The sequence below is a fragment of the Antechinus flavipes genome, chromosome 2, assembly GCF_016432865.1.
Source record: "Antechinus flavipes isolate AdamAnt ecotype Samford, QLD, Australia chromosome 2, AdamAnt_v2, whole genome shotgun sequence".
Classification (NCBI taxonomy): domain Eukaryota; kingdom Metazoa; phylum Chordata; class Mammalia; order Dasyuromorphia; family Dasyuridae; genus Antechinus; species Antechinus flavipes.
This window is the reverse complement of record NC_067399.1, coordinates 585,974,312-585,995,797: the sequence shown is the minus strand read 5'-3', so window position 1 is coordinate 585,995,797 and position 21,486 is coordinate 585,974,312. Positions and strand designations below refer to the sequence as shown.

Sequence of the window (21,486 nt, the reverse complement as noted above, 5' to 3'; positions counted from 1 at the left end):
ATTTCTGTTCATGTATTAAAGATCTTCCCTTTAGTTTCTTGATTCTTAGGGATTCTAGGACAATGATTAGTGTGTAGTCATGAACTTATTGATTGGTTTTAGTTCAAGGTTTAGGAGACTTTAGCAATGTCAATGATTAAGTGAAATGAGGATCATCAGAATACAATGATTATTTTCCCTGTATATAGTCAAAGTCCTTTCACATGGAAATGTGAAATCTTTTATATGTGATTCCCAGTTGCTTTGGGATTGTTTATGCCTCGATAGATATTATGAAGTCCTAATTTTTAGAGAAGACTGATTTCATCATTTAAGCTTGGAAGCTTATATCCACAATCAAAAAGATATGAGAAACAATTAAAACTGTATAGTAAAACAAAATAATTAATAAATAATGGGCATAAATATCCTGGGAGATGTCTCCATTTCTAAGTTGTTTGCCATTATGAGGAGAATGGCCTCAAGATACCTTTTCAAGTAAAAGAACAGGCCATTTCATCAAGGGACTTACAGATTTCCCTCTAGAATTTTATGATCTATGATTCCTCTAGAATGCTGGTCTAGTTTCTAAATGGAGTTTGGCAGTAAAATTTCTAGAGCAAAGATAAACTACTAATAACTATGAGGATACTAATATTGGGGAAATGAAGCATTCAGCTATCATTATAACCCTGAGTAAATGTGTTTCCAGCCATATATATTATCTAGTGGAACAATGTCAATTTATTTATATCACAAAGGAAGGATGGCATTTGTATTTAGAAAAATACTAAATAGTATTCAGATCTTTACATATATCATGAGAATGGTCAAAGTAGCCACAGACCAAGTAATATATAATTTATAGAAGCCTTAGTTGAGTAGATACTGCTCGAGAATGAGAATAAAAGCAATTTGTCTAGACAAGAAAGAACAATATTGCCTGCAGATTGTTCTTATCCCAATTTAAATTATATTTGGTCATGTATACGTAATTATTTTCATTACTGTTCACAGAGGGCAGGAATTAAAACTTAATCCTCTATTGCTTAGTGTAGCATATTACATATAGTAAATGTGAAATTGTTGTTGTTTAAATGAATAGATGAATAAGTGAATAGTAAGGAAAAGACAAAAGAGACTTTTATGTGTGGAATTGAGTGAAATCATAGCAGAAGGTCTACATGGTAGTGGCCTCAGTTTCCTCATCTGTAATATTAAGAGATTAGATCAAATAACCTCTAAGTTCCCTTCCAGCTCTATTTTTAATAATCTATGACTCTATAGTCATTAACTCTATGATCTATAATAGAATAAGCATTTATTAAATGCCAACTTAATATTTCATTTAACTTGGGCAGGCAGCACTGTAGTTGGATATTGGATAAGAGAGATGGTCTAGACTAGTTGCCTTGGAGGATTTGATTGGATCAAAAAAGAAGTGAATCCAATCAAATCTGAATAGAATTACATTTTTGTACCATGATACCATATATATGCATATGTGTGTGTATCTAGGTATACACATTATATAGGTATATACAATGTATATACATATATATATATAAATGAATATACACACATATGTATCTTCTAGGAAATACTGTTAAAACAGAAGTTATTTAATGCATCTTTTAAAATATTTTGTAATAGATTCTTGTGTGTGTGCATCTGTATGTGTGAGTGTGTGACAATATCTCACAAATATCATCTACTAAGGATTATGGGTTTGGGAACTATATCGGTGAGAAAAGTAAAACACAGAGATGAAGCCATGAATCTTCAAACAAACAAACAAACAAACAAACAACTTAGGTCCAATAATAATGACTTTCTTAAAGAATGAGAAGTAACCCAGATACTTTACCAGGAGGAATCTGTCCCTGCTTATGGTCCTTACTTCTTTTCACTGCAATCTGTAACATGCATCATCTCTGCCTCTGTTACTGCCACCCTACATGCTGACATGCATCTATTATACATATATATACATAAGATCAGACTCCTTTGTTGTTCAATGTAATTGGACTAGAGAATTGGAAGTCCAGAGCTGTGGTGTCTTTGATATCAGGATCTTTGATGTGGAAAGTAATTCAGCGATGCAGATAATCAGTAAGCCATTATTAATGATGGACTACATCCCAAATACCATGCCAGCCCCTGAAGATACAGTAGTGGGACAATCTCTGTACTCAATGAGCTTACCGTTCTTTTGGGAAGAATATGTGTTTATATCATTAAGATAAATGGAAAACAATCTGCAGTGGCAGATTGGTTCAACAAGGTGGAAATGGAATCCAGAAAGAATTGCTGAAGAAGTGGTCCTTTAGCTGAGCTTTTTAGGAAATTAGAAATTCTAAAGGATGAAGGGGAGAGTTTTTCAGGTTCTGAAAAAACATGGAGAAAGAAGACGGAATGTTATTTAGATCTGAGGTCTCAAACATAGCCCACAGCAATATGTAATATCTATAATAACTAACATTAATACTGTGCTTATCATATGGAAAACACTTTACTAAAGGTTCTATGACTGTTATCTCATTTTGACCTTCACAGTCAATCTGGGAGCTAGGGACTATTATGATTCCTATTTTACAGATGTGAAAACTGAGGCAAACATAGGTTAAGTGATTTGCCTGTATCTTACAGCTGGGAAGCATCTGGGGGCAGATTAGAACTCAGATCTTCTTAATTCTAAGTATGGCACTTTATCCACTGAACCACTTAACTACCCCATGTGCCTGAGCTAGATGAAAATGTAATTGAGAAATATTTTACAAAACAAATACAAATACCATAAAACAAATAATATCACATTTTGAATTCTCATGTAGCCCACAAGGATGCTTACATATGGAATAACAGCCTCACTTTCCATTTGAGTTTGATGCCACTGATTTAGAGGATTCATTGGATAGTATATTGCCTGAGAGAAAGTAATATTTAATCAACCTGGAGAGTTAGACTGAAGTCAGATTGTGAATGGTTTTAAACATCAAAAAATGGGGTTAGCAATTTATCCTGGAAACAAGAAGTAACCATTGGAAATACTTAAGCAAGAAATTATCATTAGTAGTATCAGAATATTGGTAGCTGTGTAAAGGACAGATTCAAAAGGAGAAAAAAATGAATACACGAAGTTCAATTGGGAGACTATTATAATAGACAGGAGACATGATCATTTTGTTGATTTCTTAGAGAATTATCTGAGACCATGGAGTAAAGGAGGTATTAAGTGGTTTGCTTGTAGACAGTACTTGAACCCAGGTCTGTAACTCCCAGGCTGGTTCTCTTTCCTTTCATAGTTATATAAACATTGAAAGGAAGAGGGTGCTAGGAAAAAAAAAAATGATCATGGGCCTGACTTTCTTTCTAGCCCCAGTAAAATGAAGCTAACTGAAAGAAAAATCCAAAAAGAAACTGAGCAGTTTCTCTAATTTCCCTACACTGAATCAGCAGATAGGGTCCATTGACTAGGACAGCTATTATTTTTTGGCATAGTGAGAATTCCTGTAATATAATTTGTCTCTTACTGACATTGTGCCTTCTTTTTGGTCTTTAAAGGCATTTTCATTTCTGGATCCTGTCAAGGTTTTCCTTTTCTCCAAGGGGATTCAGTTTGGGGCTGTTCTATTTCTGAAGCTGACTTGTTTCCCACCCAAGTTTCCTATGTGAAAATGGAGCTAAGGATCAGGGTCGTATATCTTTATAGGGTTTACTCTGCCTTCTCCTCCCCTCTGAATTAGATCTTTTAAATGTCAGCATTTTAAGCTTGGCCTTTTCAAAAATGTGATGCTATGTGAACCTTACTTAATGGAAAATATACTTATAGTTCAAAGGTGTGAGTTATTTTTTTCCCCTCTTTTTCCTCCCTTTCAAATAGGAAAGGCTAAAATGCATCTTGTTATGAAGCAGATTTTTTTATCAAGGAGATAAATTTTTGCAAATTGGTACTTCAGGAATTGCTGAACGCTGAAATTCTTCATTTTACTGGGGAAATTTTTTATTTGTTTGTTTGTTTTTCCTGGAAGGTTCAAATGCTTTTAAAAAGTTTTTTTGGGGGGAGTGGGGGATGAGGATTCTAGGAAGATGGAGGAGTACATTGGTAAATTTCTAGGTCTCCCAATTTCCTTCTCAAAGAGAACAAATTGCACCTTAGGGAAAATATAGACTCATGAAAAATCAAAAAGATCCTTGGGACTCAACTGGGGTTTTCTTGATACAACTTGAGGATATCTGGAGAAAGGCTCTGGGCTGGGGATTAACCTGCCCGAAATGCTAACATCTCCAGACTAGCTCCTCAGAAACACCAAGTGGGGACTCTTGGAAATGGCTGGCTGTGGCTAGAGCCTCTATAGGAACCATATTAACAATAAGGTAGTTCAAAAGAAGGATTGGCAGAGTTAAGGTAAATAGCAATCATTTTATACAAATGAGGTGCAGAGGAAGAATAGTAACAGAGCCATGGGGGACAAGAGGACTCATAGTACTGAAAACCTACTCACATCAGGAATGGGCTCAATAGAAACTACTACATATATACAGTGAAGAGAATAGCACCCTCCAAAATCTATAAAGAAATAAGGGGGGAGGGATGGGCGGATGGGGAAGCAAAGGGTAAGGAAAGAAGACAAGGGAGGAGTTCTTGGGTGGGGGGAGGTTAAGTAATAGCAAGGCAAGTTATGAAGCAAAATTTAATTAAAGAAGCAGCAAGCATAGGAAAGATATGTGCATGTATGTGGGATAGATGTGAGTATATGTATGTATCTATATACGTATACATAATTTTTTTTTTTCTTAAATGTAGCTTACTTGAGAATGGTAGGTGGGATGAAAGGGGGGAAAAGATAAATAAGGTGAGCAGCAGAGAGCCAAAGAACAATTTACAAAGAAGTCAAGAAAAAAATGGTCATTCATGAATATAGTTTCTTCTATGAATACACACACACACACACACACACACACACACACACACATAAAATTTCCTGATTTGGTAATTTGTTGTTATATATTTTAAATTCTTCCTGATGTTCTGATGGGCATATGCCAATGTTCTCTTTTGTTTTGCATTTCTTTTCTGTTTTCCTTTCTTTCTTACTCTGTTTTTTCATATTAAAAGGAAAAGAGGGGACAAAGATTTTTTTTCCAAACTTTATTTTGATTTGAATATTGTTTTCATATCACCTTCATTTCTAAAGAGATTCCCCCTTCAACTCTTCCTCCCTTCAAGCAAGTCATTTTTTATAACATAACAGTTAAAATAAACAACAAAAAAACAAGTCAGAAGAACCAATCAACACATCAATTCTTCCTAATATTATATAATATACTATATCCATAGTCCCCTCCTCCCCACCCCCCACAAACTCCTTTCCAAAGAAGAAAGGAAGATAACACTTTTCCATCTCCATTGTGGAGATTAACATGATCATTCTCTTTAGAGGATTCATTAGAACTCAGGACTCATAGTACTGAGTCTTCAGGGCCTTCAACAGCAATTTTGTTCTTTCCATTTACATTGGTGTAATCATTATGTATATTGTTTTCCTGATTCTGCTTACTTTACTCTCCATCAATTCTTGTCTTCTAATGCCTCCCTTTTTTTTTTCTATAGGCACAATAACTTCCATTATGTTTATATATCATGATTTGTTTAATTGTTCCATAGTCAATGAGCATTTTATTTCTATGCCAAATACATATATATATTTCTGTGTGTATGTTGCTATAAATACTTTGGAAATATAAATAGGACTTTTCAACTTCTGTGGGGCATATGCCTAGGTGTGTCAAAAGGTATGATTATTTCATTTCCTATTAGTATAATTCAAAATTGCTTTCCAGAATGAATTTACAGTTCTATCAACAGTATTTTATTTTGCTTTTATTTCTGTTACCCTTCTAACATTGATTATTATTACTTTGTATCACCTTGGTCAATTTGCAGGATGTGACATAAAACTTCAACATTGTTTTGATCTTCATTTTTTCTTAAAAAATATTTGGAGCAATTTTTCATATGCTTCTTAAGAGTAGAAAATGCCTATAATAATAAACCATGATACAAAATTTATTGTCAATAATAATAAATAGCAATATGTTAGACTTAATTTTTTTTTATCATACATATCCTACTTAGGACTGCCTCCCAGCCATCCTTCAGCACACATTAAAAGTATATCCAAGTTGAGGGGAAACTGTAATTTTAATAGTTATCTGAACAATAGATATCCCCTGGGTTATTAACATAGGCAAAAACAGTTTAAGCCTTTTCTTCCTCTTTCAGACCCTAGAGATCTTTTACCATTTTCTGACCCCTTTTTTTTTAATTCATCAAGCTTATGAATGGGGATTTTTTATTAATGGTTTCACTAGATCAGCAGTGATATAGTGGGAAAAGTACTAGATTTGGATTTAAAGGGTCCGAATTTTTATCTTAAGTGTGCTATTTATTACTTGGTCAAACAGTATTACTTTTTTCTGTGTGAGCTTCAATTTCTTCTTCTGTAAATAGGGATGATCAATGATACTATGCCAGTATCAAAGTTGATGTGATTGACTACATAGGAGCATATAATGTGTTATATAACTATTGGCTAATAGGTATTATTGCCAAATTATCTTTGTACTAAAATAAAAACTTTCAATCATCTTGTATTTTACTTGGAGTTTCAAATGGGTTTAGCTTGCTTAGGTTTAGCTATAAGACCAGTTTCTGTTACCTAAATTCAAGGAAAGCCTGTGCATGCTAATTCTTCTATTTTTTGTTTTCCTCAGGGTGACCTACAAAGGACACTCATCCAGGTGGATTTTGGTGATGGCATTGCAGTGTCTTATGTCAACCTCAGCTCCACCGAGGATGGGATCAAACATGTCTACCAGAATGTGGGCATTTTCCGAGTGACTGTGCAGGTGGACAACAGTCTGGGGTCTGACAGCGCCGTCCTGTACTTACATGTAACTTGTATGTTAATACTGTTGTTGGTTTATGAAATACCTTGAATAGAACACCTTTAGAGACTTTAGAGAAACTTAAAATATTCTGCCAAGAAGGAACTTCTTGATTTTTTTTCAAAAAGACAGAGATACAGAGAGAGACTTAGAAATAGGAAGAGAGACAGAGAGAGACAGGAAGCTTAAGGCAGAAAGGAATGGGAGAAGATGGAGAAAAAGAAAGAAGAAAAAGGATATAATGTGTAACACAGGACTTTGGTCTCTGCTTTCTTTCTGGATGAATTATAATTCTTGTTTTTCATGTTGATATAGATCCATCTCTTAGACTCCCTTGACTTATGAATCCTTGATGAAGTTATATGTTAGACATTTCAGACTCTAAGAATTTGCCTGTCTAAATGCTGAAGCTAGAAATTTGTCAGAAATGGAATTTCTCATCCCTTTGGCGATTTCTCTCCCCAACTTTGTTCTTCTCTAGTGTGCCTCTTGACTGCTTTAGGTCCTTGTTTTCAAAAATTTTGTAGGTAAACATATGGCTGATGCTTGTGTAGGAAAGTAAACATTATAGATAATTAGTCATAGCAATTTAGATCTAAAAGGAAGCAAAGAGACCTTATTGATAAATCTTAAGTCATTAAGAAGAAAAACCATAGATAGCGAAGGAGTGACCTTCCAAAGTAACATAACTGGTAGGAATCTGAGCAAGAACCAAAAATGAATATGTCAATTTTTTTCTATTATGCAACCTTCTAAGTCAGATAACTAAAATCACCAAAGAGACTTTTTCCCATAAGTTGTCATATTTTACCTTCCAGTGATCCAATTTTCAATCAAATGAGAATTTATCAAGTCTGTACTAACCACTATGCTAGATAATGGGGATACAAGTAAAGAGAATAAATCAGTCCCCACCCATATGGAGTTTACAATGATGAAGGAGGCAATAAGTACATATAGAACATATAAAGCATAAATGTAAAGTTATAAGTGCATTTAAATACACACATAAAGTAACTAAATATAATTGTAGGCGTTTGGAAATGATCAAGTTGGAGTAGTTGGAGGAAATAAACAAGGCTTCATGAAGAAGATGTGCCTAAGGAGACCAGTGATCTGAATTTAGCTAAAAGAATGTAGGAAATGTACAAATCTTTTGATGTCATTGTTAAGCAGCCTTTTCCATTGAACTGTCATTTATTGCTTCTTCACTGAGAGGCTCCTGCTATCAACTTGCTTCTTCACTGAATCACAACTATTAAAGAAAGTCTTGGAAAAGTCACAGTTTTGCTCTGCTTGGTGTGCCCAAAACAGAGAAGATGCTCTACTTTATGAGCAAAGCAGAATCACAACAACAGAAAGGAAACATGAGCTGTGAATATACAGAGAAATCTCTATCCCAAGTTTTCTAACCAATTACTTTTGACCCTCTGTGGTTGAGCCCTCTGAGTTTATTTTGGACTGATTAGCCACAGTTGAATATATACTATACCCTGACCACAATATAGATATGTTTTTGGTTCTCTTATAAAATAAAGAAGGAACAACAATAACAGCTGTTAGGTGACTTCTTCCCACAGAAAATTATTATAGCTCTTTTGTGACCATCACATAGATTTAGGATTGTTCCCGCTCTTTTGTCAGGAAATTATAAAAAGTTCTCATCAAGACTGATTCCTCCTTTGCAATTATCTCCACCAGTCTGCTTGGTATTTGGGTTCAGGATGAGTATAGTCCTTTCAACTCTTAGAATCTGATGCCAAAACAAATTAAAATTTCCTGGAACTTCACATAGTAATGCTGGAGTGCTAAAGTGGAGTTGGTACCATTTGATTTGAATTCATTTAGTTATCCCCAGACTGATACTTACTCTTACAAAGTGATTTCATAGAGTGATTACTAGATTTTATAAAATTGTTGACAAACTTATGTTTACCCAACTTCTATCTATTGTAGACACAAAATTATTTTAAGTGTAGGTGAATGAGAGTTGCTCTCAAATAGGAAAGGTGGCTGGCTTTTTGTTGTTGTTTTTATTGTGTTAGTTGATGTTATCATTTTGTTTTGTTTTTGCAAATCCCATGTTACTCTGAAGAATTAAGTAAAAAGGATGACAATTAATTAACAGCATTTACCTGTATATAAACCCAAAGAGTGATTTCCGGGTCTAGCATATCCCAAATTTATCTAGGGTGTTATCAACAGTGAAATCAGTAAAAGGATTATTAGATTTCCAATGTTAACTTGAATTCTGACTATATTATCTATGCAACAATTCATCTTTCCTTGTAGTTCAGGAAAGAGGATTTCTTTTTTAGAATATTCTCTTTTAGAGAGCTCTCATTTAAATTGTTCATAATCTCCCTATATTTCCAGAGAATTGATTCTATCGGTGGAATCTAATGACTCATCTGCCTGTGGAGTTAAAAGTGAAGAAACCTTAAAAATTGTCTAATGCAACTTCCTTATATTATAAAAGGGGAAAAAAAAAAAAAACTGAAGCCCAAAGGAAGTGACTTTCTGAAGGTCACAAAGCAAAGAAATAAGAGATCTGAAATTTGAATACACATTTCCTTATTTCTAGTCCAAGGCTCGTTCCAAAATCTTCAAGACTCTAAGCTTTTTTGATTCTAGTTATAATATCTTCTGCAAGAAAAAAAAAAAAAAAAAACATATCCTACAACACAGGAATTTTTAAGAGTTTTGAAGCCATATCTCTAAGAGAAATAAGTTGGATCATTATTTTCTTAAGTTATTGTTGCCTTGCAAATTTGTCCATAATTGCAATTTGTATTGTTAACTTATATATATATGTGTATATATATATATACACATATATATATAAAAGACACACACATGTATTTTGTTTTTCTATCATATTTATTTCCACACAGATTCTTCCCTTTTCCTTTAACCAGTGCAGTGAACAGTCCCTTATAACAAATATATATTTTTTAAAAAGTTCAGTAAAACTAACTAGATAACTATGCTCAATAGTATTAAGGACTATTCTACAATCATTAGCCCTACCTTGACAATGAAGGGAAGGAGGTACATTTTCTTACACTATTTCTTCTCCTGCAATCAATCTTGGTTATTAGCATTAACCTACATATAAACCTACATTCAATTTTATTTTGTCGTTCTTTTCATTTATATAATTACAATCATTATATATATATGTATGTATACATATATATATATATGTATATATTGGTTCCCCAATTCTCCTTATACTTTATATCCATTCCTGTAAGTCTTTTCTTCTTTCTATGAGTTTTTTCATTTATGCTTTCTTATGGCACAATAATAATATTATTATTAATTAGTTAATGCATTCATATGGCACAATAATATTAATTAATTAAAATTAATTAATAACTATATTAAATTGCATTCCATGTGTTGTAACTAACTTTGAACTTGCACTTTAAAGAAAAGGCCTGATAGTGATAATTTTTTTGCATTCTAATTTTGTATCCTAAATCTGTCATGGATTCCATATTTTAATAACAATTCAATTAAAAATCATAATAGTGATAGGTAGCTGCTATACGGGAAGTATAATGTGAAGAGTTAAGAATAATTTGGATTCAGACTCTTATTCAAATAGTAATGTAATGGAGAAAGAAGAATGTGTGCCCGTGGCTAAAGTATGAGAAGGAAAAAAAATTAATCACTTCAAAGGTGGAACCTTAGCAGAGTACTATGAGATATTGAAAGAGGAAAAAAAATATTTTCAATTGAGATTAGGAAAGACTTCATAGAAACAGAGCAGAACTGTGACTTTTCCAAGACTTTCCAAGATTTCAATGGAAAAAAAAATTCACTAAACAGTCTATCCCTCTTACAGAAAGTAGAAGATACAAAGGCATGAGAAAGGTACAAAAAGGTTGGATGGTGAGTTGGAATGGAGAATAGGTCAATTTGGCTTAGAAACAAAAGATGGAGTTTCTTTTTAATGGAACAGTAAAGAGGATGGTGTCCCTGATTCAAAAAATACGTGGCAGGGAGGAGCATGTGAAAAGAATAGTAAGATAGGAGAGAATTAGGTTGTGAATGGATTTGAATGCTTAACAGGGAATTTTTTATTTAATCATGGAGGCGGTAGTTGTGGAGGGGATGATATAATCACATCAGTACTTTAGGAAGACCACTTTGACAGCTGAGTGGAAACTGGTCTGATAAAGGGAAAGACTTAAGGTAGGGAAATCAATCAGCAAATGTGAAGAGAAGATGTGGTCAACCACAGAGTGGTAGAAGTGTCAGAGGAGAGAAATGGGTATAGATGATTGATATTATAAAGGTAGGATTGACCAAATTTGACAGCTGGTTAGAAATGGATGTGACAGAAAATGAGAAGTTGAAAATGAGACCCAGGATATATCCTGGGTAACTGGAAGGTTGACAATCCTTTTGATAGTAGTGGCAATATTAGGCAGAAAAGAGGGCTTAGGAAGATATTGTCTTTTTTATTACTAGTAAAGTAAGAGATAATGTCACCTGCTAAGACTAAGGAAGGAGGCTTGAAAGGCTATGGGGAGTATGATAAAGAATCAATAAGAAATGAATAAAGGGATTTGCATGCAACTTGGAGGATCCATCTGAGGTTTTTTTTTTTGGTAAATTCAACCACTGTGGTTTTGGGATTTTCTCCAGCAATATCCAGCTCCTCGTGAGTAGGAAATAGAATAGGCAAATGGGAAGAGTTATCAACATTATATGTACAGCAGAAAATTAAGGGGACATGAAGTTTATTTGAGGCTTCAGATACCAGCATTATTGTCATGGCTAATTATGGCTCACATCTAGATGGAGAGGGAATTGTGGCCAGAATCATTCATTAGAAGAATAGGAAGAAATTAAGAAGTCTGAAAATTGTAAAGAGGGTGAAGAAGAGGAAGAGTAGGGCGTGAGGGGGTAAAAACAGATGGATAGGATATGATTATCACACAAAAGAATTTCAGAGATCTTAGAGGTGCAGTGGGTTCTGGTAATGAAATTTAGATATGACATTCACAGCACATAGTTCTAATTGAACCAATATCATTAATTAAGCATACCTCCTTGAGCTCAAAATGAGAGTATTCCTTTATAACATCAGCCTTGAGGGACAGAACTAACACATTTCTTATAAGTTTAGTTTATCATATAAGTTTCACTGTAAACAAACCACTATTATTTGTTCCCAATATATATAAAAGTTCATGAAACAAAGAGCAGTGCTTATCAGGGCTACCAGAACTTTCCCCAAAGCTCTTAGATCACTTTCTGTATCCATGACCTTATTTATTATTCTCATGTCCATGAATACTATAAGTATATCAGACCCATCTTCCAGTGGAAGATGATGAGGTACAAAGAAGTTCAGTAATTTATATAGTACCATATGATACATCTCAGCCACAGTAGAACTAGAATCCAAGTCTTTGGACTCCTTACCTTGTTTTATCTGAACCACTGTATGCTTTTGTGTTATATTAAGGTATGTCCACTGCAGGCAGTTCACTTTATTAGCTAAGCTGATAGAATGTGAGTTTTGGTTCATTTCAAAATGACACCTGGTTTTGGATTTGCTCAGTCCTAAAATTAGGCGATAATTACTCTAGGCGAGCAGTTCAAGGCTGACAGAGTGGCTCCTCCTCAGATCTCATCCCCAGGTAGACTCTTTCAGACAGTCTGCCCGGTGTCAACCTCTTCCACTCTGCTCTCCAGTACAGAAAGGTTAGTTGAGCCAGAATCAGAGGTTATTAATAAAGGTTTGCAAAGGTCATCAGAAACAAATGGAGAAAATGTTTCAGAGGTGCTATTTCCAGTACTGGGCTGTCAGCTTCTCACTAGAGCTGCTGGGTAATCAGCTGCTCCTTGACAGGAGGGAATTCCTTGGGGAGAGTGTCCACAGTGCTCTGTGAGTTTGCAAACTAATGAAACCACAAGATGCAATGACTGTTTCCTTCCTTGGGTAGGAATGCAGATTTCAGGAAGGCAAAGCTGCCTAGCTCAGCCAGTCCTGCAGTTAGCTCATCAGGGACTGTGCAGAGTTGCAGAATGAGTCGAAAAAAAAGAAAAAAAAAAAAAGATGAATAGGAGATCTCTTTCCCCCTCCTCTAACTACCCCCTGAAAGATGGGCCATTTGTAAATGTCTTTCCCAGTAGGGCTAGGGGATCCTGCCAATTTATGAATAATTCAGATGAAGAGGAGGTAGCTTTTTATAAGTATTCAAATGATTTTTTGATTGGTCAGCAAAATAATTGAGTATTATCACTCCATCTATCACATTATTATTTTTAACCAATTCTCTAGGACTTTTAAGAAAAATACTAAATCTTCCTTGTCCTATAAAATAATGGTAATAGTTTTATCTTGTAGAGTGCTTTGAGATCCTAAGGAAGGGTAACAAAATGAGAACTTAGCCACCACAAAGGAACATGCTTAGTTTATGGGCTGCCATATATATTGCTGGTAGGTTGGAAGCTTAGAGGCATGCAAAATTAGCCCAGGAGAGAAGAAAGGATGGAGAGTGAGAAAACTTGCTGCCCTAGTCCTAGTTGGATAGGCCCCAGTGCATAGAGACTATGAGCAGGAATGTGACAGGAAGCCCTGTCCTTCTTTAGTGTCTCCCTTGAACTGATGGAAGGAAATAGAAGCTTTCAGGCTTCTGCTCTAGAGACTGGCCAACTAGACATTTGTAGAAGGATGTGGGGTTCCTTTTAATGCGTTCTTGATTTAAGAGAAATCATAAATACAGTGAATTAGGAGTGAAAGGGTACTTCCCTACCAAAAAAAAATATTCCCCCTGGGAATCTCTCTCTGGTTCACTTTCATGTTCTAGTCTCTCTCTCTCTCTATTGTTATCAGAACTTGCAGTTAGTCAGATGGCCCTCAAGTCCAGTCCTGCAGGATATATAATACTGCCATAGGCATCTGAACCTAATTTTCTTCCCACAGGCAAGGAGGGAAGCTGGACTGGGAACCCAGATACCCCGGTTCTTAGAATATCTAAGCCTTATTTCCATTACATGTTAAATGAGGGGATTAAAGAAACCTGGAATTGTAAAGATCGTTCCTTCATGCTCTAACATCACACTGATTACAAACTGACTAAATTGGGCTCTTCTCTGATTCCCTAAAATTAGTTTTTCCTGTTTGTTATAGTGTAATATGGCACCACCTACTGTCTATTCTGTACACTGCAAGTAGTATCCAATCAGAACATATATGGTCAGCATAAGTTGGTATACCTTTTCTCATATATCCGGTAATTCCTCCTTTACTTCTGTATCCAGAGGTATATGTGCTGTACTGAGTCAAACAAGAGATGGACTTCTGAGTTAGAAGCAAATGCTCACTTGGTCAAGATATTTGCATTAGTCACAAGAAAAAATTTTATCACCTTCTCAGCCAAAGATCCCATTTAAAAGGCAAAGATGCTCCATCATTGGGCTGATATTGACAGATCATGATCACATAGATACTTAGGTATTCAACCTAACAATTTGTTATATACATTAAGGCATCTTGGCTAGAAAAAAAGTCCAAATCAGTGCTCAACTATGGTTTTATTTCATCATTGTTCCCTGAGGGTAATCCTTGATTTTTCAGCAGATTTTTAGTCATCTCTTTCCAGTTGCTGCCAGCATTAAATGGAGAATTTTGTTTTGTTTTGTTTTTAAGAAAACTTTCACTTGGAAGAAATAATACTACTATCATGTGAAAAAAGTTTATTTATAGGTAGAAAATTAATCAACAGGAGTGACAGGATGGGCAGGTTCATCATTACAAGGACAATGTGACACTTGGGGCCAGCAAATGATCCTTATTAAAATGTGTAGTTGCTTCCTCTGCTCTTCTTGTTCTATCACCATGGCATATAACATGAGAGAGATAGGGAGATGAAAGCACTAGACAAGAAGGGCTGTGATCTTTGAAGCTAAGATCACATATGAGCAAATTTAGAGCCCGAAAGAGCTTTGGACAACCTTTAGGTGAGGAAATAAGAGCCCAGAGCAGTTAAGTGACAGCACAGTGCATAGTACATACTAGGTATCTAATAAATGCCTGGTATTCCCACAAGTGCTAGGTAACAAGTCAAATCTTTCTTTCCAAAGCGACTTCTGACCGTGTAACCCTCAGAATTAGCAATCCTGCTGCTAATCTTTTTCTATGATTATGGTATCAAGAAATCTCCAAAAGGATCTCCATTTTGAAGGAGAACTGTATTTAAAATCAGAGGAACTGAGTTCAAACCCTTTGTTATTTACTCCTTATAGGAGAGGAAGCTAATCACCTTTGTAACTCAGTTTTTTCATCTATCAAATGAGGTCTTTTCTCATAGCTCCCTGACAGTGCAAAGGCCTCTAATAAAGGTTCTGTTCTCCTCTTAGAGCTAAATTGACTTTAGTGGTCAGAATTGGTAGTTAGGGAATTAGGTAAATGAATCATGGGGACATTCTGTTTCAACATGGAGAAAGGATCTTCCCCACTCACTTACTGATCATGATGTGACTGTTAGCATGCTGTGTCCTGTTCCACTTCAAAGACCAGCTGTATTTTGCTGGGAGAGAGTAGTGCACTCCCAAGCTGGGTAAGGAACCTTGAGGAGATCTAGCTACAGGATCTTCTCCTTTGGGGCTTGTTTTCGCTTTTGTCTCTGTAGGTCCCTTGGAACATGTGCATTTGTCACTTCCCTTTGTCACCACCAAGAACAAAGAGGTCAATGCAACAGCTGTGCTGTGGCCCAGCCAAGTGGGGACCCTGACTTACGTGTGGTGGCACGGGAACAACACAGAGGTAGGTCACCAAGAAATCGCCTCCTTTCTCTGAAGCCTTTTTCCCATCTCTGAAGTGCAAAACTTCTCCTACTGACCCACAGCTCCATGTCTCACCCACTCTCAGAATCAAATGAAAGAAAAATTTGAAAAGAAAAAAATGAAGCTTCTTAGACTTCAAGTACAAGAAGGCAAGTTTGTAGAATGTTAGTGCCCTAAGAGGACTTTTGAGACCTTAACTTCTCCTTTGAAAGTTGGTGAAACAGACCCAGAGAGAGACAATGTATTGCCCTAATTCACCCAGATTTTGTTATAGAAACTGGACTAGAAGTAATTTTGTTTACTAAATTTTAATCCCAAAAATATGATATTTGAGATGCTAAGTAGGGAGTGGGTCTTATGCCTTTCTCAGAAAATATTAGAACTGGATGGGACCTTATAGATTGTCTTGTTCAGCTCCTCTGTTTCTTGGTCTAGAAAGAGTGAAGCAAAATGACACGGACATAAGTCAGTGACAGAACCAATGCAAGAATCCTGGTGTCCTGACTCAGGCCAGAGATCATTCTGTGACACCAGCTGGCTTCTTCTCAGTTGTATGTCATGGTCACCAAGTCAAATATGCCTGAAAAAGTTAAAGCAACTTTTTCTTTATAACATTCTTATTTTATTAGTGAAACTATTGTAGCAGTTGTATGGATGAGGATTGAAAGGCCCAAAGAAATAAAATGACTCTCAGGATCACATAGTTTCTTTTCCTTTTCCTTTTCTTTTCTTTTCTTTTCTTTTCTTTTTTTTTTAATAGCTTTTTATTTACAAGATATATGCATGGGTAATTTTTCAGCATTGACAGTTGCAAATCCTTTTGTTCCAACTTTTTCCTTCCTTCCCTACTTCCCTCCCCCCACTCCCCCAGATGGCAGGTTGACCAATACATGTTAAATATGTTAAAGTATAAGTTGAATACTATATATATATATATATATATATATATATATATATATATATATATATACATGTCTAAAGAGTTATTTTGCTGTATAAAAAGAGTCGGACTTAGAAATAATGTACAATTAGATCACACAGTTTCTAAGACATGATTCAAAGCCAGGTTTTTTTGACTTTTTAGTCCAGTGCTCTAGTACTACCCAATGCCAAAAATGATATGGTGAAACCAGAAGGCTATGAGCTTCTTGGCTATGTAGTCCATGTAGGATTTGAAGCATCTTCTCTGGAACTTCCAAAGCGCAGTATTTCCCTCTTGCTAACTCTGGAAACGAAGTAACTTTTGTGTTAGACATCTTGATCTTCCAGGAATGTCACTTTTAATTTGGAGACATTATCCTTTGGGCTGAGTGCATCTTATGTAAATCAGGAAGCCTCTTCACTAGAGCTCAATTTCTGTTTTAACTGGAGAGGTGTCTTTGCATAGCCCCAGGGAGTAGAAAGACTTATCTTGTACCTACCTAGTTATGCTTCTTGCATGACTATGGAGTAGAGCCCATCCCTGGCTTCCCTCCCTCTTCTGCTGCAAATAAAGCACAAAGAAGGCCTACTTCTCCCTGTTAAATTATGTGTGCAAATGTGGCCCATTACCTCTCTCTCTGGTGGATGAAGAATGTAGTTAGTTTGACCCTCTGAGAGAAAACGGGATTAAAAAGTCTGAAATCTTTCCTCTGTGTCATTGCAGAGCATTTTGTAAGTTTTTCCCTTCTTGGACACACACAAACACACACACACACACACACACACCCATTTTCCCCCAAGGAGCATTAATATTATCAGAACTTAGTTTTATGCCTGATGTTTCCCTTTCCTTTACATAAGCTTAAATGAATTTTGATTTAAAAATTAATTAAGTGAACTCAAGGAAAGACTGAAAAGCAATGTTTGTGCGGAGTGAGTCAAGGGAGGTCAGTAGGCTAATAATCTTTCCCTTCTGTACTCCCATGGCCAATTCTTTTGCAAGGCACCATACCAAGTGACTTTGGTTCTTCTATTTTTCCATTTAGTTTCCCCAATCCACTATCCAATTAGTACCTACTTCCTTATTCAGAAAGAAGGGCAGATTTCCCAGCAGCTACCTTGTAAAAAGTCCCCACAGGCCTACTCAGAGGAATCCAGGGCAGGCAAAGTTCTTGATTTTCTAGCCAGTAGCCTAGTTCCCTTGGATGGTCAAAAAATCTTGCATAGGGCCAGAGTAAACCAGGGTTTCTAGACTAGTCAGAATCTCTTTTCAATCCGAGGGAATTACATGACAATAGGATATTGACAAATACATTCCACATGCCAACCATGACCCATTTTATTGATCTCAGATTGCACTTTCTAGAAATGGTTTTCACATGGACAATTCAGAAGTCCTGCATTTCAGTTGTTACTCAGTACCTGTGTGGCCATGGAAGTCAATTAACTTTACTTGTACCTGAAAAATTAAGGGGTCTACTGAGGCATAATCTAAGTCAATTATACAAGTTCTCAGAGACTCTACATTATAGTTCTAATGTTAAAATATTTTACAAGTATTTTTCAATACCTCTCCCAATTATATCTATTTCATCATTTCTGATAATTATGACTAGTTCTTAGCCCAGACAGATACTGGCACATTTTAATTTAAAAAAAAAAAAAATCTTAATAATAGTTTTTTATTTTCAAAATACATACAAAAAGTTTTCTTTTTTTATTAAATTTTTTTATTTTCAAAAGATATGCATGGATAATTTTTCAACACTGACCCTTGCAAAACCTTGTTGTTTCAAATTTCACCCCTCTTCCCACCACCCTCTCCTTTAGATGGAAAGTAATCCAATATATGTTAAACTTGTTAAAATATATGAATCCATATATTTATACAATTATCATGCTGCACAAGAAAAATCTGATCAAAAAATGAAAAATAAGAAAAAAAAAAGCAAATAAAGAGTAATAAAAATGGTGAAAATATTGTTATGATCCTCAGTCTCCATAGTCCTTTCTCTCTGGATGAAGAAGGCTCTCTCCATCACAATTCTATTAGAATTGCCTTGAATCATCTCATTGTTGTAAAGAGTCAAGTCCATCACAGTTGATCATTATAATTTTTTGCCCTGTACAACATTGTCTTGGTTCTAGTCACTTCACTTAGCATCAGCTTATGTAAGTCTCTCCAAACCTCTCTGAAATCATTCTGCTGATTGTTTCTTACAGAACAAAAACATTCTGTAACATTCATATATCATAACTTGTTCAGCCAGTCCCCAACTGATGGGCATCCACTCAGTTTCTAGTTCCTTGTCACTACAAAAAGGGCTGCTACAAACATCTTTGTGCATGTGGGTCACTTTCCCTTTTTTATGATCTCTTTGGGAGATTTTACTGGCACAATTTACATGCTTAATAAAAGATTATTGATTGATTAAGTGACTGACTAAATAACAATATGGATAGGAAAGAGGGAGAGACAGAGAAAGAAACAGCCTTGTTTTTCAACTCTGTGCTTCTATTTATGTGATTATAGCCACTGATCACCCTGGAGGGAAGCAAATCATTTAAGTTTACTTCAGAAGGAATGAATACCATAACAGTACAAGTCTCAGCTGGGAGTGCTATTCTTCAGGACACAAAAACCATTGCAGTATATGGTAAGTACATCTTTGTTAAACAGTTGCTTTCAGGTCAGAATGAGTAGCATTGGTGTGAGTCTGGATGGGGATGGGAACAGGACTCTTAGGTGTTGCCTGGAAAAGATTAGCAAACAACTAGATATAAGAACAAGAATTACAGACAGGATCTTTGAGGTCATTTCTTCCAACCACTCATTTTAAAGAGGAGAAAACTGACACCTTCTCAGAATAATATTTAAAAGTTACTAAAAATAAAGATGTAATTTAATTTTTCCATCCACATTCATGAAATTAACCTCATGGATCCTGTAGATTTCAAGGTAAGAACTCCTGACTTAAATTGTCCATTGATATTTTGCTTTGAGGACAGGAACATACCAGTGTTCATGTATCTACTGAAAGGATGATGAACTAAGGTGTTTGGAAGTTAGGTCATTTGATCAAGAAGAAATTCCTTGGTCCTACAGAGAAATTCCATTTTTTGCTCATATAAACTGTTTCTTTACTCTTATCTCACCAACTTGACAGTAAGATAACATCCCGAAATTCACTTAGTAGTAAAACTAAATATGGTCTGAAGGTAAAAACGGCTTCAGAACAAGGGAGCTGGAATAACCACATGCTTAGCACACCCTTTTCATCAAAGTAGTTAGCTGGGAGAGACTGGGGAATAGTTAAGCCAATACTTCCTTTCTTTTTCCCTCTCTCTTTCTCTCTCTTCTTTCTCTCTTCCTTTCTCCCTTCTTTTCTCTCCCTCCCTCAGTCTTCCTTCCCTCCCCCCTTTTACTTCCTTCCTTCCTTTCTTCCTTTTTTCCTTCTTTTCTTCCTTCCTTCCTTCCTTCCTTCCTTCCTTCTTTCCTTCCTTCCTTCTTTACAACATTCTGTACACTATTTTACACTAATGCACAGTAATATAGCCAGTGTCTGTCAGAGATGGCATTTGGGCACATTCAAGGCTTTCTGTTTGCAGAAAGTAGTCAGTATCACTATATGATACTGTTTTTCAATGTATCATCTCCTTTTGTAATTTTATTTTTTAAAGATTTAGTAGGCAGTGTCCAGACAAAGTTCAAGGAATATGAAAGAGTTGGAGAAGCTCTATAGACCCAATATTTTCTCCAGTCTGTTAAAACTTTTTTAAGTTTAGGGTCTAGGAATATGATATCAATAGAATTGGGGCTTAGGGCCATTCTGGGGAGTATTCTGAGTTGTATTCAGTGGGTTTTGTATTTAGTATTTCTGACCTAGAGGTTTTCATTCTGTAATAGTTATGACCTTTTTTTTCAGGAACCTTCTCTCTGGCTTTTTTCACAGTAAACTCAGCTTTACTCTCCTGTTCTCTCCCCATATCTCATAATATCTTTTCCCTTTTCTGCCCTCATATCATCACCACAAAGAATGTTTCTTAGTTCTTTTGATGACTCTTGTGACTAAACAATTTGCTGGCCTCTTGTTTTGAATCTGAATATTAGCGTTTAAGATGGGACATTAGAGATTATTTCACAAGAGGAAACTAAGCCTTGGGAACAAGAGAGAATTGCCCGATGTCATAGTGTCAGACACAAAGTCAAAATAAGTATCAAGTCTCATGCTTCTGAATTCAGAACTTTTCCTGCCATCTCCTGCTTTTCAGTACCTTCCCTTTCCATAACTTCAAAGAAGCAGCACGTCACAGTGTTAAGCGTGTTAGAATTAGAATCAAATGACTAAGTGTCAAGCTTGGTTCTACTATTTAATAATTCTTTGATCTCAAGTCAGTCAATAAACATTTATTAAGTTCCTACTATGTGCAGGAACCATGCTAGACAAGATGGATGTCAAATACTAAGTATTAAACAATCCCTACTCACACTGTTCTTACATTCTCATGTCAGGTATGGGGAGAGTAGGGAAGAGAAAACATCTTTCTAAAGTTATATTTTTCATCTGAAAGAAGGAATGAAAGAACTGGACGCTTAAGAAAGAAAAGCTGTGTTGATTTGTTTCTTCTAAATTTGCTTCAGGGCACAGGTTTTCTTTTAAATTAAAAATGCAAATGTGCAGAATCCATCTCTGTGAGCAGCTGTAAAAAAAAAAAAAAAAAAGTAATTGGTGTTTGCCCTTTTTGTTCCTCCCACAATGCTTTCCTATTTTCAAAACAGACTTTAGTGTAATGTTTCTAATTTCCCATCCTTGCACCCTGCTG

At 35.6% G+C, this 21,486-nt stretch overlaps 1 protein-coding gene across 3 annotated transcripts in view; it reads left to right on the top strand.

Moving 5' to 3' along the window:
- SORCS1 (sortilin related VPS10 domain containing receptor 1) overlaps window positions 1-21,486 on the top strand; it is a 714,896-nt gene that overhangs the window by 659,839 nt on the left and 33,571 nt on the right. For all 3 annotated transcript variants that reach the window (XM_051981370.1, XM_051981369.1, XM_051981371.1), the window contains exons 19-21: window positions 6,757-6,943; window positions 15,588-15,721; window positions 19,196-19,319. In XM_051981370.1, coding sequence (XP_051837330.1) covers window positions 6,757-6,943; window positions 15,588-15,721; window positions 19,196-19,319 — 445 coding nt within the window. The remainder of the gene's footprint in view (window positions 1-6,756; window positions 6,944-15,587; window positions 15,722-19,195; window positions 19,320-21,486) is intronic.